This window comes from Stigmatopora argus, chromosome 5, assembly GCF_051989625.1.
Source record: "Stigmatopora argus isolate UIUO_Sarg chromosome 5, RoL_Sarg_1.0, whole genome shotgun sequence".
In the NCBI taxonomy this organism is placed as follows: domain Eukaryota; kingdom Metazoa; phylum Chordata; class Actinopteri; order Syngnathiformes; family Syngnathidae; genus Stigmatopora; species Stigmatopora argus.
In genome coordinates, this window is record NC_135391.1 from 15,026,794 (window position 1) to 15,042,500 (window position 15,707).

The 15,707-nt window shown below is 39.2% G+C and overlaps 1 protein-coding gene across 1 annotated transcript in view; it reads right to left on the reverse strand.

The window, feature by feature from the left end:
• edil3a (EGF-like repeats and discoidin I-like domains 3a) overlaps positions 1-15,707 on the reverse strand; it is a 68,422-nt gene that overhangs the window by 20,491 nt on the left and 32,224 nt on the right. Inside the window, exons 3-7 of the mRNA XM_077601401.1 lie at positions 12,164-12,277; positions 7,505-7,686; positions 4,335-4,490; positions 3,154-3,298; positions 442-626 (exon numbers count right to left, since the gene is read on the reverse strand). Of these exons, the coding sequence (XP_077457527.1) occupies positions 442-626; positions 3,154-3,298; positions 4,335-4,490; positions 7,505-7,686; positions 12,164-12,277 (782 nt within the window). The remainder of the gene's footprint in view (positions 1-441; positions 627-3,153; positions 3,299-4,334; positions 4,491-7,504; positions 7,687-12,163; positions 12,278-15,707) is intronic.

Below are 15,707 nucleotides of genomic sequence, written 5' to 3' on the forward strand. Positions count from 1 at the left end.
GAAAGGCCAATAAATCAAAGAAATCACTCTGATCTTCAATTCCCTGGGAGGATGATCCACATTGCCAATCCCTCTGTGCAATCACTTTTACAGATTGAACGAGGAGCAGGGGACTGACGTCGAGAGGCAAAAAAAGCTTTTCTAAAAGAATTAAGAGCAACAAACAGATCCTATACACGACGACTTGCAACTGTCAGGAATCATACAATGGACTTGTCTCATTTTCTTCAATAGAAATCACCGGCTACAACCTGGGTCATATTCTTTTTAGGAGATTTTTCCAATCATCCGTTACTATAATCAAATAAATTCAATTCTTTGATGGAGATAAAACAACTGAGCTAAAGACGAAGGGCCTGTTTACAACACCAAACCGCAAACATTGAGTTGCAATATCATTCAGATACTTCAGTTTCACGATCAGTTAAGGTCATTGCTTACCTGCAGCCACTGTGACTGGTCACTACGGCCTGCAGTCCAAGCATTCACCTTGCCCTGCTTATCTAACCGGGCTTTTCCAGGTTCCCATGTGAACATGTCCATGTTTAGTGTCCTAAAGACGGTGGAAGCCGTGACCTGGTAGTCTTGGACGTGGCCAGACTTCATCCCCAATGGTTCTGAGCAACCTGGTGACAAGAAAAAAGCAGACTCTTATTTTTCTCATTCCTCATTGTACTGTGTGTAGGGGTGAGATAATACCATATAGTAGTACCGCTACTTACGAATGCCACTAAATATGAAATGTTCGGGTTACAAAACACTTTGATATGTAAATGACTGTTCCAATATATGAAAACAAGATCCAAGTTACAAAATCCCCCAAAACATAGTAAATACATTTCCTTATTTTATTTTGAAATTTTCCTGCATCCTGCTTGACACGCCTCTGATGAATACGCATTTGTGACAATTTAAAGAACATGCAGCTCATGTTAATTGAACACTCTAAATTGCCCCTAAGCATGAGTATGAGCGTGGAATGTTGTCTGTCCGTCTCTTGTGAGGATAAGCGGTTTGGAAAGTGTATGTATATCTTAAATTTCATAGTTTTTTTATAGGGTCAATTAAAGACAGAGAGTTTTAAGACATTTAATCTGCTGTCAATTATTTAGTTGTATTTCTGAAACGGTATTTAACACTGGCCAAACATAGAATAAACCCACAACCAGCTCCTAGCGAAGACATTTGACATGTTTAGAGCAAGTGTGATTTGTATATACAGTGGTACCTCGAGATACGAGCTTAATCCGTTCCGGAACTGAGCTCGTATGACGAGATTCTCGTAACTCAAGTGGACGTTTTCCATTGAAATGAATGGAAAACAAATTAATTCGTTCCAGCCCTCTGAAAAAACACCAAAAACAGGATATTGGATTGGAAAAAAATATATATTTCTTCTAATTCGCCATCTATTAACAAAGTAACACATAACTAGTGGTTTAACAGTAATAAAATGTGTTTAATCTAACTAAAATTGAGCAGATTTCGCCGACGGGAGACAGAGACGTTTGGGGCGTGGGGGGGGGGGGGGGGGGGTATGTATTTTTCCATGTCGAACGCACTCGTAAACGGAACAAACAATTTTAAAGAAACTTGGATTGATATATACAGACACTCAAACATACGTTTAATGTAACTTTACACAAAACTGAATTCTAATTTTGTCGTAATCTTTTGTTACCTTCGTTTTCCGGGTTGGCGGTTTGCCACGCCTCCACCCTCACGTTCGCTATCGATGGACTGTTTGGTGTTGTATTGCCTTCAAAATATTCCCAAAATGATGCAGACAAATGTCCTCACAATAGGATAACGCACGACCACTTGCCAACGAGAAATAGTCTTTAAAGAACGATCGCGGGAGATTCTTTCCTTAGAAAGAATAACAGGAAATACAATAGTTGAGCTTATCCACGTATTGATTGTGGGTAATGAAGTTTTATTCTGAGAAAGGTTGCCATTAACTATGGGTGTTGTGTGCACGAGTATACTTCATTACCCAGAAAGCCCTCTTTTTGCCCGCGCATGCGCGTTGTGCGTTTCCTGGTCTTAGGAGAAACTCGTCTGAATTAATCGTTCCGTGCTCGTAAATATTGTTATACACGAAAGATATGCAAAAAAGACCTGGCTTGGTCGCATCACGAAATTTTGATCGCATGACGGGCGAATTATTCGATCGAAATTTCCGCCGTAAGACGAGAATTTTGTATGACGAGCGGTCGTATGACGAGGTACCACTGTACGTGTATAATTTTAAGATATTAATCAAACTAGTATAATGACGATCAGAAAGGATAATCAATTTGGAGTTATTTGATTTGATTTTTTTTTAAACTACAAAAATCGCTACAGCAATTTGGAAAGTCTTCAATTGTCTCGAGACCCTGAGAAGGAAGATATGAGATCTAACTAGAGAAATGATGGCGCAAATATACTTTGAAGGGAATATGGACGCCAACTTGTAAACTGTAAGGTAGTAAGTGCATTTGCAATATCAACTCATGAAACACCGAAAAACAGAAACATTTGTGGACTTTTCTATATATGACACATTTTGAAGCAATTTGTAAACCAGCACACAGCTACTCCAATACAACAATGTCTTCAATGACAATGAGGTATTAATACTTAACTCTTTGAGTAAGCTGAGTAAGTTAGTGACTATGTATTGGCGAATGAAATACGAATGAAAATGTTCCTCCTAAAATGTAACTTACAGTCTGGTGTGATCTATATTTGATTGTTTTACATAATTTATTCACTGCATCTACTGAAACTTTGGATTATTATTCAGTCTGCAAAATCTCATCTCTCATCTCATCCTCAGTACGATCGCAAGGGGTGCTGGAGCCTATCCCAGCTGACTTCAGGCCAGAGGCGGGAGACACTCTGAATTGGTGGCCAGCCAATCACAGGGCACAAGGAGACAAACAACCATTCACGCTCACACTCATACCTAGGGGCAATTTAGAGTGTCCAATCAGCCTACCATGCATGTCTTTGGCCCGGGGAGAACATGCAAACTACACACAAGTGGACCGACCTGAACCCAGGTCCCATACTGTGAGGCCGACGTGCTAACCACTCACCCACCGGGCCGCCCGTCTGCAAAGTCAAAACTCAATAAATTTCTGATTATGTGCTCAATTAGCTCACCTGTTACCTCACATCCAAGCAGTTCCATTCGGAGAGTACAATGCCTTCTGCACACCTGGGGATAAATACGCACAAACTGGGCTTCCACAGGTGGGGTAAAGGAGTTGGCTGAGGGAGCGTTGTTATCGATGTTTCCTCTAAAAATCTATTGCAGGGAGTGAAATAACAAATAGCATAAAGAGGTGAACAGGGTGCTGGAACAGATTAGTATAACCATAATGTTGCAGTCTATCCGGCACCAAGTCTCCTGTGTCTATTCACCACACAAGAAATTGCTCATCTTCAAGGTCAATGAGCTTCAAGTACAGTGAAAATAGACAATTTCCCGCACTATTTGAGCCGGTAATTCATAAGAACAGTGATTTGTTTTAAATTAGTGCTCCAATTGTATAACTATTCATTTTGAATTGTTCCAACTAACTGGTCCGCGATATGACAACACTCCCTTATCGACGGATTCATGAACCGTAAAATGGCCCATACTATAGTCAGGCATCACATTCACTAGGAATATACAGCAACATATCTGATAGTGTATTATAATATTTCCTTTCAACACACCTACAATAAAGTGTATGTTGTCAGACTGAACCCTGAAGGCGCACAGTAATTGAGAATATTTTTTGTCATGGCCTTGTTTTGATGACTTGCATTGAATGGAAATTCACTTGGAATGAAGACATTTGCTTAAGAAAGATCATATTATAACTAACTGTACAGACTTTTCACTTCTTCATCTTTCTTTCACAGTTCCCTCTACATATTTTTTTTCAAGATAACATAGTGTTAAGAATATTCCAAAACTGCCCCAACAACATTGCCAAGAGAGACATAGTCCAGACTTTTATCACAGAAGTTTTCATTTGAAAACTTGGAGGTCAGAGTTTTCCAGAGCATGGCCTGATGGAGGACAGGGGTTGTGTACTGTCAGCAATGACAGAGTGCTTTGTGACCTATTTGGAGTCTGTTCATCCCCAAATAGTATAAAAAAAAATTCTATATAGGAATCATAAAAGTGAAGGAGTTAAGGGCAAGATAGCAGTGTGTGGGCAAGCTAATTAAAGAGCCATCTCAGCTTGTCCTCTGCCCTGCCCTTGACTGAGTGGACAGCCTCTTACACAGGTGATACTATAAGGGGATGTCTATGCCAGTGTTTTGTGCGTACTGTATGTGTTTCTCACCATGTCTTCATCTTTGCCCTTGACTTTGTAAGTTCTCCATGTCTTTCCATCCTCACTGTAAGCCACCTTGTATGACTTGACATACTCTGGGCTGCCAATTCGCTTGGCACCTTGCGTAATTAGGCCCGTGACTCTCATTTGCCTCTGCAGGTTGATCTGTGAAAACGACAGGTAAAAAAAGAAAATCATGCAAATGTCAGAAATGACAGCCTTCACAGGGACTAGCATGCATGTTTAGCGTGCAAATGGCAGTCATGGGAATCAATTCAGCTCAGTGAATTTCTCATCAGGGCCATCCATATTTTCTGTGATCAGAACATTTAATCAATCTTCCCTTCCGCACCCAATTTACCATATCTTTTGTAGACTGCTGGCACAAAAAAACCCACAATCATATTCAGTAATTATATTTAACACCATAACAGCTCTATGGCAGGTATTTATTTCTTGTGTTGAATTCTTGCAGTTTTAGGGTTAGCCTTGCAGCCAAGATTCAATAATACACTATTCCTTCCTACAAACTTAAAACAACCTACAGAGTTAATTATGTACAAGGACACTACTTTAAGTTGCAAAGCTGCAGTGACACACTCTCTCCCATTCAGAGCATTTCTCTTCTCTAGTCCCCTCCACAGAGAGATATTCTTCTTTCACTAATTAGAAGCTCTCTTACTAAAAGGCCACTGCCAAGGTAATTAGGGTGATCCTTCACATTTTTAATGAGTACTCAGAAACACACCTCTAAGTCTCTGACACTAATCATGATGTATATATTTGTTTCCGTAAGGAATCATTGGAAGCATCTTGCTGAGACGATGGTCTAAAAACTCGCATGCCATGACCTAGTTTTAAGGAAAGTCCTCACAGTGAGGAACAATTAACCTAAAAGGCCTGTATTTTTGTTTCTCATATCGTCGCTGTCTTAAAATAATTCCATCAGTCATTAGGCTTAGAGCCTGTCAGGTCACCATTCAAGTAGTAGTGCGGAATTTTCTTCTTGTGGACACTAACTTTGAATTCCTACTCTTGTTTTTCGTGGGAGAAAATGGTTCCTATCGAGGATTTTCGTAAATTGAATGTTTCGTAGGTAGAAGCATTCATGAGTAGAGGTACCACTAAATTCGTGAAATAAATATAAATAATTATGTACATAACCACAAATTTATAACTATCTATGGTTATATAAATTCCCTACCATTGACAACGGCAGCTGTTCAATTCATTCAAACTAGGAGGACTAGTTGTGAATGCTTATCTTTCAATGGCATTGACGGCGCAGGCGCTTGATGTAGAGCACCTGCAATGCAGCCAAATGACTTAACTTTTTCAATTATGCATGAAATTTCACAGGTGATTTAGACTTTTTCATTACCGGTTCCAACAGTGGGCCCGCATTTTGCTGATATTGGTCAGACTCGCAGTATATTTCCCTAGAGTGTTCAAATGCATTTTTATGTGTGAGCTACTTTTAGGAGAAGTCACTTGTAGTTGTAGAGAAACAAGTGCATGAACCAACATAAACAAATACAATGCATGCAAGCCTATAGGCCATGCTGTGATGTATTATTCAAAGTCTGTTGTGTTTGTTATTCATTTGTTGAGGTTCAGCAGAAAAAGCTCTACCGACTAGCTCCCAAAGAAACTGACTGCACCAGAAAAAGACGTTCTACTAGCCGTAATAATCTGATCTCTTTTCAGGCAAGGTTGTCTTTTGCAACTATTACCTGTCATATTACAGAAATATAAACAAATAATGTAAAAATAGAAAAGCAAGGCTGGAAAAATCCAAAACCACTGATGTTACTGTCCTCAAGTCCCAATTATCTGAATCCACATGTAGAAACACACAATGCCTAAAGCATCCTGCTAAACATCCCTCATGACATCATTAAAGCCAAACAAACTGCCTCAATGTTTCATGTTTTGTTCCCGTCAACCTTTACTTGTGCCTTCCCTCTTGCTATGTTTGCTTTTTAAACATTCTTTCACAATTATTATTTTTAGCAGTAATATTCTGGCAATTGGGCGGCCCAGTGATGAGCCTTACAGTTCTGGGGTCAAGGGTTCGATTCCAGGTCGGTCCTGACTGTGTGGAGTTTGCATGTTATCCCCGGGTTTGCAGGGGTTTTCTCCGAGTACTCCGGTTTCTTCCCACATCCAAAAAACGTGTGGTAGGCTTATTAAACTAAACCTAGGTATGAGTGTGAGCATGAGCATGATTGCCTGTTCGTCTCCTTGTGCCCTGCGCTGGGCTGGCGACCGATTCAGGGTGTCCCCCGCCTGGTGCCCGTAGTCAGCTGGGATAGGTTCCATCACCCCCCCACGACCCTTGCAAAGATAAGCGGTTCGGAAAATGGATGAATGAATTGTGGCAACAGCATTTGTCCGTATTTTTCTGTAATGTTAAGTGAGGTGTGTTAAACCAATTTTTTTCAACAAACGCGGAATGGTTCATTCATACCTTGATTTTTATTTATTTATTTAATTAGTAGTAAATGGTCATGCTTGAACTGGAAGACACTTGAAAGAACAGATGGGTAGTTTGTTTGAGGATAAATCAATTTATATCAGTATCACTTGTGACATATATCAACATTAATATATTGGAAGAATCCGGATGCAATAGCCTCAGAGCAATCATTCTGCATTGATCCCTAAGAATAATATTATCAACATGTGTCATTGTTGATTACTAATAACTAATTTTGTAGTACAATGGCAGTCTTTCACTGCAAAATAAAGGAATAAAACTATTGTGTTTTGTCTCATTTAATGAGATCATATTTATTGATGGGCCGAGAAGCACTCCAGTGTATAGTTAAGCTACCGAGAAACATTTTGAAGGATGAACGATGATTGACAGTTAATGCTGCCATTTTAATACAGGCATCATATTGTTCTTGACAGTACAAGTCAGGTCTGATGTCACTGTCAAAAGTTTGGAAGGTACAATCAAAGTATCTCAAAACTAGACTAATCTTATTATTTAAAAATGATAAGGGAATTATTGCTCTATTAATCTGGGTTTTACACTTAAAAAAAACACAAAGATAAACTAGATAAATGCTTCTTTTTTAACACCAGCAATCAAACTGTTTGTTTTTGTTGACTTATTGATTACTGGACTTGACTTGACTCTGCACTTGGCCCGCCAAGTAATGTTTCTTTACCTGAATCCACGGCCAACGGTCGTTTTCAGCTGCAGTCCATGCGTTCACCAGACCTTTCTTGTTAAGGCGCGCAAAGTACGGGTACCACTTCTGCAAGCCAAATAAAGCCCGGTGGGTGGAGGAGGCTGTTATCTGCTGGTTGGAGATTATGCCACCTTCCATGCCTAATGGTCCAGAACATCCTGAGTGAAGATGCACAGAAGACCATTTGTCATAATGAAGATAGTACAAAACTGGAACATGTAGTGGAGTCACACAATATAATATTTTGAATATTCTAAAGACAAGTTTATGTACTCTCTGTAGGATAGAAACAACAAGTGATTTATTTAGAAATGTCCAGCTTACTTTTTATTGTTATTTTAGTATTTTAGCAAAACAAAAGGCAACATGTAGAACTGCAATTTTTGGTTTGACTTTGTTTCACCAAGTAATCAGACAATGAGTCTATCCTTTCTTGTCAGCATCACCGCCATCATTAACCAGCATTTCAGGCTTTTATAGACATGTATTTTTATGCTACAGCATGCAAGTGCATGCAAGATACGGCTTCCCGGAACAAAATATTGATCCATGTGGTTAAAGCAGCTTTCTTGCCTCCCTATTTTGCTCAATTTAAGAATCGTACCTTGGCTTAAACGGCCATGGGCAATGGATCAATATAATGCAGAGCGTAGATCTAATAACCATACATGGTGTTAAAGTGCATTTCAGAGTGGATTATAAACTCTTTGACTGCCAACAACTGCACTACATATCAAATCTGTTTCTAATGGGAAAGGCTGCCAGCCATCCCAGTCAAATCTTATTGAACTTCCAATGTGTTGTATACAGCTCTTTTTGTCTGACACAAATGTACTCATATTTAGATGCTCTGATTAAATTGTTGGTTACACTAGAGTTTTAATATTTTCATTTCGAGATGTAGAAATAAAAGTAGTGTATAAATCTTAAAAAGCTAATCATCCATAGAATTCCTTATAAACGACATCCTGGGTATTCTAATCCTTAAATTGAGTGAAAAAAACAACTATTCAAGACAACGCTTTTTAAAACAATTTGGTATATTGGCCATAATGGTATGGAGGACCAAAGACAATGTCAATAAATTAGGGTTAAGATGCTACCAACAACATCATTAGTACCCAAAGTCAGCCATGTTGTTAGTGTCAACCCACAGAAAAAGCAACCTTAGCGTGCAGTCTTCACAAGGGTGTCGTCACATTTAATTACCAGAGCTGACACACAAGCATCCAAATCTGGTTTGCATACTATGAGGGACCTTGCTTTAAGAGCTTTGAAAAGAATTTGCCGCAGAAGTATGCGAGTGCAAAATGACCCAGCTGCTAAAGCAATAGGCTTAAAAAGCAACATAGAGCCAGCAATGTCTTTCTTGCAAATGTCCAGGAGCACTGAATGGAGAAACCAAAAGGGACAAAAGACCAGGGAATAGCTGTATGGTGTATACAGAAGAGGGGAGAAAATGAAAAATCCACAATGGAAGGCTAGAGCCAAGGATTAAATCCTTGATCTTCAAATCAAACACTTGTTCATCGTGCTGCCCGATTTGAAATTCATTTCACTAAATTGGTAATCAAGTCCCCTTCACAAGATGGTGATTTTTCTAAAGCTTCAACAGCTTGCTGATGGAATACTACTGTAATATTAAAAGTGCAGTTATTTTCTCATCAGTCCTCTACATACGACTGCAGTGCACACACGTACCAAAATAAAGACAGAAAATGTAAATACATGTAAATGTATGTATGTATGCAGTCACTGTCTTTCATCTGTTAAAACTGTGTGCGTATTAATTAATAAACGGTTAGACTAAACTTGATAAATATATATGTGTGCTGGCACCCGATGGTGAAGTGGTTCTTCTGCCTGACTTTGGTGCAGGCAGTCTGGGTTCCATTTCCACACGGTGGCAGTGTGACTGGCGACCAGTCTTGGGTGTAGTCTGCCTTTTGCCCAAAGACAGTTGGGTTAGGCACCAGCAACCCCTCAACCCATTTGAGGATGGGCGGCATGGAAGCTGAATGAATGAGTGCTGTGTGTTGCCGTCTGTGATGATACAATATGCTTACAAAAGGGAATAGAACACAGTTCTGGGGTCGTGTGTTCGAATCCAATCCAATTCTGTGTGCAGTTTACATGTTCTCGTCGGGCCTGTGTGGGTTTTCTCTGCGTGCTCCGGTTTCCTCCCACATTCCAAAAACATGCATGAGAGGTTGGTTGGACACTCTAAATTGCCCCTTGATATGAGTGTGAGAGTGAATGGTTGTCTGTCACCTCGTGTCTGGCCACCAATTTGTGCCCGAAGTCAGCTGGAATATAGAGTCCAGCACCCTCTGCGACCCTTGTGAGGATAAAGTAGTTCAGAAAATGAATGAATGAATAGGCTGGTGGAACTCTCTAAATTATACCCCTAGGTATGCCCGAGTAAGGACTATGGGTTTTGGCTCCAATCTATCAAATTCAGTAAAACACCATTCCTACACACACGCGCACACGTGATAGGGGACCTTTAAAGTGTGGCTTAAGTGAAGGTTATGAGGAAAACAAATTTTAGTCAAAATGCATTCAATAATAAAATAGTTTACAATAACAATAGTTTTTTTTTTCTATTTCAATATTGTTCCTGCACTTTTGTATCCATTTCGACATTGTAGCCTTGAAGCAACAACACACTGTTGTAAAGCCGTGGTCTTTACCTTCCACCTAGCAGACATGAGTGGCCACTCTTAATGATCTGCCTGCCAGCCGTCTATCAGAGCAGTAGAGGCAGCCAGCCCCTGAGCCTTGGCCTGCTGGCCCCTGAGCATACATCAGCCCTATGACAGCCACCATCACTAATGGCAGCACCACCATGCTGTGACAGCTGAATCCATCTCACACACGCGCTACCTACAGCTTAAATAAATTAGCAATGCAATGCTAATGAGCGTACAGCAGATGGGGAGATTAATTAAATAATAATAACCTATCTACCAGGAAGCAGGTACCTGCAGATGATTCAACATGTGGCACATAAGACTTGAAGAAAAACACCTGTTTTTGGATTGTATATCTTAAAAGTGGCAGCAAGCATGGTTATACAAATAGTTCTCGTCCATATACGATCAATTTATTTCTTGTTATGATCTCTTCCACTGACTTTGTACTCCAGTGAAAACCTCAATGGGTGCTCTCCTTTTTATTGCATCTTTCTTCTTTTTTGAAGCTATCAGGAACTGAAGGTCCAGCAATTTCCGTTGAGTGAAGGACAATCAGGTCCCAGCAATTCTCTTCATGGGTGTCCAAAATGGTTCATTGTATTGACTAAAAAGCTTAAATTGATGATGAATGAAACAAGAACGAAATGTTCTTTGGTAATTGTGATTCCGATTATATTGAGACCAACCTTGAAATCTGGGCATTAAACTATCATTTTGTCTGACAGTGATAGACTTTCAATCCATTTGAACTGGGAGGGACTGGCAGTGATCATTGGAATGGATTGAATGTCTATAAGTCACAGGGAAGTAGTTCATTATTCATTCATTCATTCATTTTCTGAACTGCTATATCCTAACTACAGTCGTGGGGCGTGCTGGAGCCTATCCCAGCTGACTTCGAGCCAGAGGCGGAGGACACCCTGAACCGGTGGCCAGCCAATCGCAGGGCACGAGGAGACGGACAACCATTCACACTCACGCTCATATCTAGGGGCAATTTAGAGTGTCCAATCAGCCTACCTTGCATGTCCTTGGAATGTGGGAGGAAACCGGAGTACCTGGAGAAAACCCACGCATATCTGAACATGCAAACTCCACACAGGTAGACCGACATGGATTTGAACCCAGGTCCCCCACTATGAGGCCGACGCGCTAACCACTCATCCACTGGGCCGCTATGACATCAGATTATTTCCTATGGAAAATATTTTTTGCACATTTGCTCTGTATCCACTAGAAAAAGACAGTACTAATTGCAACACCATTAACATAAAATATTAGATTTTTCTCACGCATTTGCTAGCACAGTGATATAAGAGTGAAATGTAACCCATAGATGAAAGCTCAATGCACAGTAATATACAGTACAATCATATCTTGTCCTCCAGACAAGCAACATGTGCAAAATAGGCTAGGAATGCTTTCTGTGTACAGTAGACATCCGGTGAGATAGAAAGGCTGATGAATACATTTGCGAGTCACAATACAGCCGAAGCTCAACGTCTCCGAGTCGACTGGAACATTAATCCTAATCTGCTCCTAGAGTGAGCAGGCAAAATCTTTAGAAGAAGCATGATAAACATACAAAGTTCCTTTTGAGCAACTGAGCATTTTGTAAAAGAGGAAAGCACTTGTGATAAGACTGTAGCTCGCTCTATTCTGTGTACAGCCAAGGGCTAGCACTTCAGTAAAACAAAAAAAGAATTCTTGTGAGTCTTGAGTGTTGTTATGTTTGAACATATTCTATTTATTTTATGCTCGGGGGTTAAATCTGTTTGAAAACACATGCTGTTTGCATATATTGTTTTATGTATTTTTCCCCCTCACAGTTTTAGTTATATAATTACATTACCTTGTAAAGTGAACACATTTTAAAAGAAACTTGAGTGGGAGCTTGCATTAGTTGCTGCTGTGTGAAGTAAATAAAGCTGGTACATACTGTGTTGACAATTCCTCCCCATGTACTCCCCAGGGCATTCACAGGAGTAGTTTGCAACAAGATCTGTGCAAAGGCCCCCATTCTTGCATGGTTCTCTTTCGCATTCATTAATATCTGAAAAAAACAAACAAAACAACAGATTAGCATTAAAAACATTTACATTTAAATTAAAATGAATGAAAGCTCCAGTAGGTATGCAAATTAGGTAGTTCGACCAAACTAATGCATACCACTGCAAGTGCCAAAGCGATGTATAATTACGTTTAGTACAACAACAAAAATAGAATAACGGCCAAATCATGTATTTCTCTCCGGAGTAATTTATACTTGGCATTTCAGTCGATCTAATTGGAGCAACCACAACCACCGTCACTCAAATGATTTGAATTAATTTATTCCCTCCTCGCAGATTGTTAAGGCACCTGGACACAAGGTCATAACAAATATGAGCATTTAAATAAATAATATGGATGAACGGAGGATCAAAATTACAAAGCAAACTGAAAAATCATACTTGTAACCCTCTGTTCGGGACAAAACCTACACCAAAGGTTCCATTTTCAAGTAGTACACATACAAGACACAAACTGTATTTTTACGATAGTGTGCAGTATTGATTTTCTATAGGCTTTCACCATAGGTATGGCGAAGGAAAATGAAAAAAAAGTGCACAATCGTGGGGTGAAAGAATTTTTACACCAAAGCACTGAACAATATTGCAGTTATGCTTTAACTTGATAACACAGATGTGTTTTTATTGCCAGGTTCAAATATGGAGGTGATGGGCAAGCCACAAAAATAGCCTGGAGCCCAACACACAACAAAGAGAAGCTGGGTGACGACCGGGTCTTCTGAGTACCATTTATTGTCATTTTATGAGCAGTCATAAGCCCCCAAGGAGATCAGGACCACGACAGCACAATCAGATGTGGGCGGATAATTGCCTCAAGGAATGTAGTAAAAGCAGTGAATGATAAAATAGCGACAGGCTGAAAGTGACAGCATGACAGACAGCGCTACAATCTATTCAGATCAGAAGAAAGACACTCACCCACTGATCAGTAAAATAACCAAGTCAGGGAGATTTTTTCTATTAGAATGGTGTTCATATTTTTACCTACCAAATGGGCTGTCACTTAACAGTCTTCTATTCTACACCCAAATGATAATGAATGCAAAATATAGGTAACAGATTTCAACAATTGAGATAAAGCTAAACATCTATATATTTTCTAATTGATGAGATTGAGCCTATCCTAGCTGACTTTAAATAAAAAGGTATAACCAACCGTTCATAGTCACAATGGCACGTTTACACCACAAAGACGTAATGCCTTGTCATTCATTATTTTTCTGAACCGCTTATCCAAGACAGCGACTGGTACCAGGCGGGAGACAGGCCAACGTAATGCCCAATCCCAATATTTTGCTAGTTCTTTATTTTTTAAATTTATTTAATTACCTATTTATTTTCGCTGGTTGCCGTTAATATTTCAAAAATGATTTTGACTCATTGGTGAATGAGTCAAAAATCTGACCTGTACGGTTCACAATACATGAAAAAAAATAATCGGACTTAATCTGCAGCATGAAGATAGCTATCAATACTAAGGGGCAATTGTTAATTAAATAAGTATATAGTAGTATGTGATGATGTGCTATATTTTGGCTCTCACTACCCAGTGGTTTACAAATCATAGACGATCTTTGCCTGGAAACAATGGTTTGGTCAAGGTTATAACTTGAGGGAAAACACATGGACCAGCTGCAAACACCTTCATGTGAGTCCCAGGGTTTCTCGTCTGACTGTAACAGCTCTCATCAGTTCACTGGAATGTCTCTTTCTTTGACTCAGCTCCCATTATTCTCCAAAAACTCTCTCCACTGGACAATAATGAGGGCGATGAATATTGCTATGTGTCGGGAACTAAGAGCGTAAATTGGCTGTGCTGTGTCGAGGGAACTGAATTACACCTTCAGGTCTACAGTGATATGGTCAGTGGTGACCTTCCTACTGGGCCACAATGACGTCAATGGAGCCTGGTCCTACTGCCAAAATGTGACGAGAAGAAATCTGTCTTCCAGTTTTACACAAGTCATTATAGAACAATACCTCTAAATAATTAACGATTGGAATATAGATGGCATTGTTATAGTAAGTAAAACAATATAGCATCAGGAAAATACGTACATAAGGTAAATTCATAGTGGTTTGCCCTACTTAATATCTGGATCTGGTGCCTGGTATCACAGTGTTTCTCTGGCTTACCATTATGAAAAAAAGAAGACAAGTTTCTCAAATGAGCAAAAATAAAGCTTGAATTTGTTATATATCAGGACGGTGAAAGCATATATCTGCCCAAAGTAAAATATTTAAAAAAATGATGGAGGCCACAAAATAGACATTTCAGTTTTTTTATGACCTTCACACATAGTGAGTTTGAACTCCCGGCTCAGTTTTTGTCATGAATGCAAACGGCGTAATTAACCTCTGATCCAGATACTGTTTGGAGCAATCCTATCACTTACTTAAACAATGACATTTTAGCCTGGAAAGGCCTCCTTGCTGATGCCATATATGGTGGTACGGCAGTCAAATGTTGGATTCAATTCAGAACGCATTGTGATTGTTTAGGTAATGGCATGATATCATTAAAATAAGATATAAAAAAACAGATAACCCATGATTTACTTTGTTTGAATGCTAGACTATGTGTAATTTATGTACTGTATATCAACCGTTATAAAAAATGATGGGAAATTATATGAAATAAGTCGTTTTATAATTTTATGGCTTGCAATGAAGGTCATTCATTCTCTTTTATATGGAGTTCACATAAAACGCATAAAATGAATTCTGCATTGGCTAAGTATGAATCAGTAAATGCAAACACTTTGACCACTTGTAAAAAGTGATTGCAACACTACTGAATGAAACTAACCAGAAATAGAATGCTAGCCTTGATGCATGTAATTGAGGCAGAAATAGCAGTTAAATAGCAGAAATATGTCTCTAGCTGCTCATAAAGAAGCTTCTTCTCTTACCACCTTTGATTAATATGTGCTTCTCCATCGGGAGGCAAATCCTACATGCTCATTTATTTCCTTACCACTGAGAGTACTTCTCTCCTCCACTTTTTTGAGTAGGTTCTTAATGTGGAGGTAAATGATTTGCTCACATTTCAGATCAAAATTCTTCTGTCTTTGCTGGAGGACAGTTTTATATTTAATGAACAAAAATCACTTTGAATTTCAGAAAAAAACCAATGAATGTACCTTTTATCAAAGTTGTGTTTCGACAGACTCAATCGACAAATCTATTTTGAGTGGGAGGGCATTGAAAGATGAACATTCACAGCTGGCCCTCCCTGATTGAGTAAATGTCTTTCTCAAAACAGTAAACCAAGCAATTAAGGCAATTAAAATTGGAAGTAAACATTTTCATATGTTATTAGTATTTCAAAGTAAAATCGTAGATGAACATAGTTTTGGCATCAATGAGCAAACCTGTTTTAATCAATGTCAAATAGGGAGTAATAAGTTA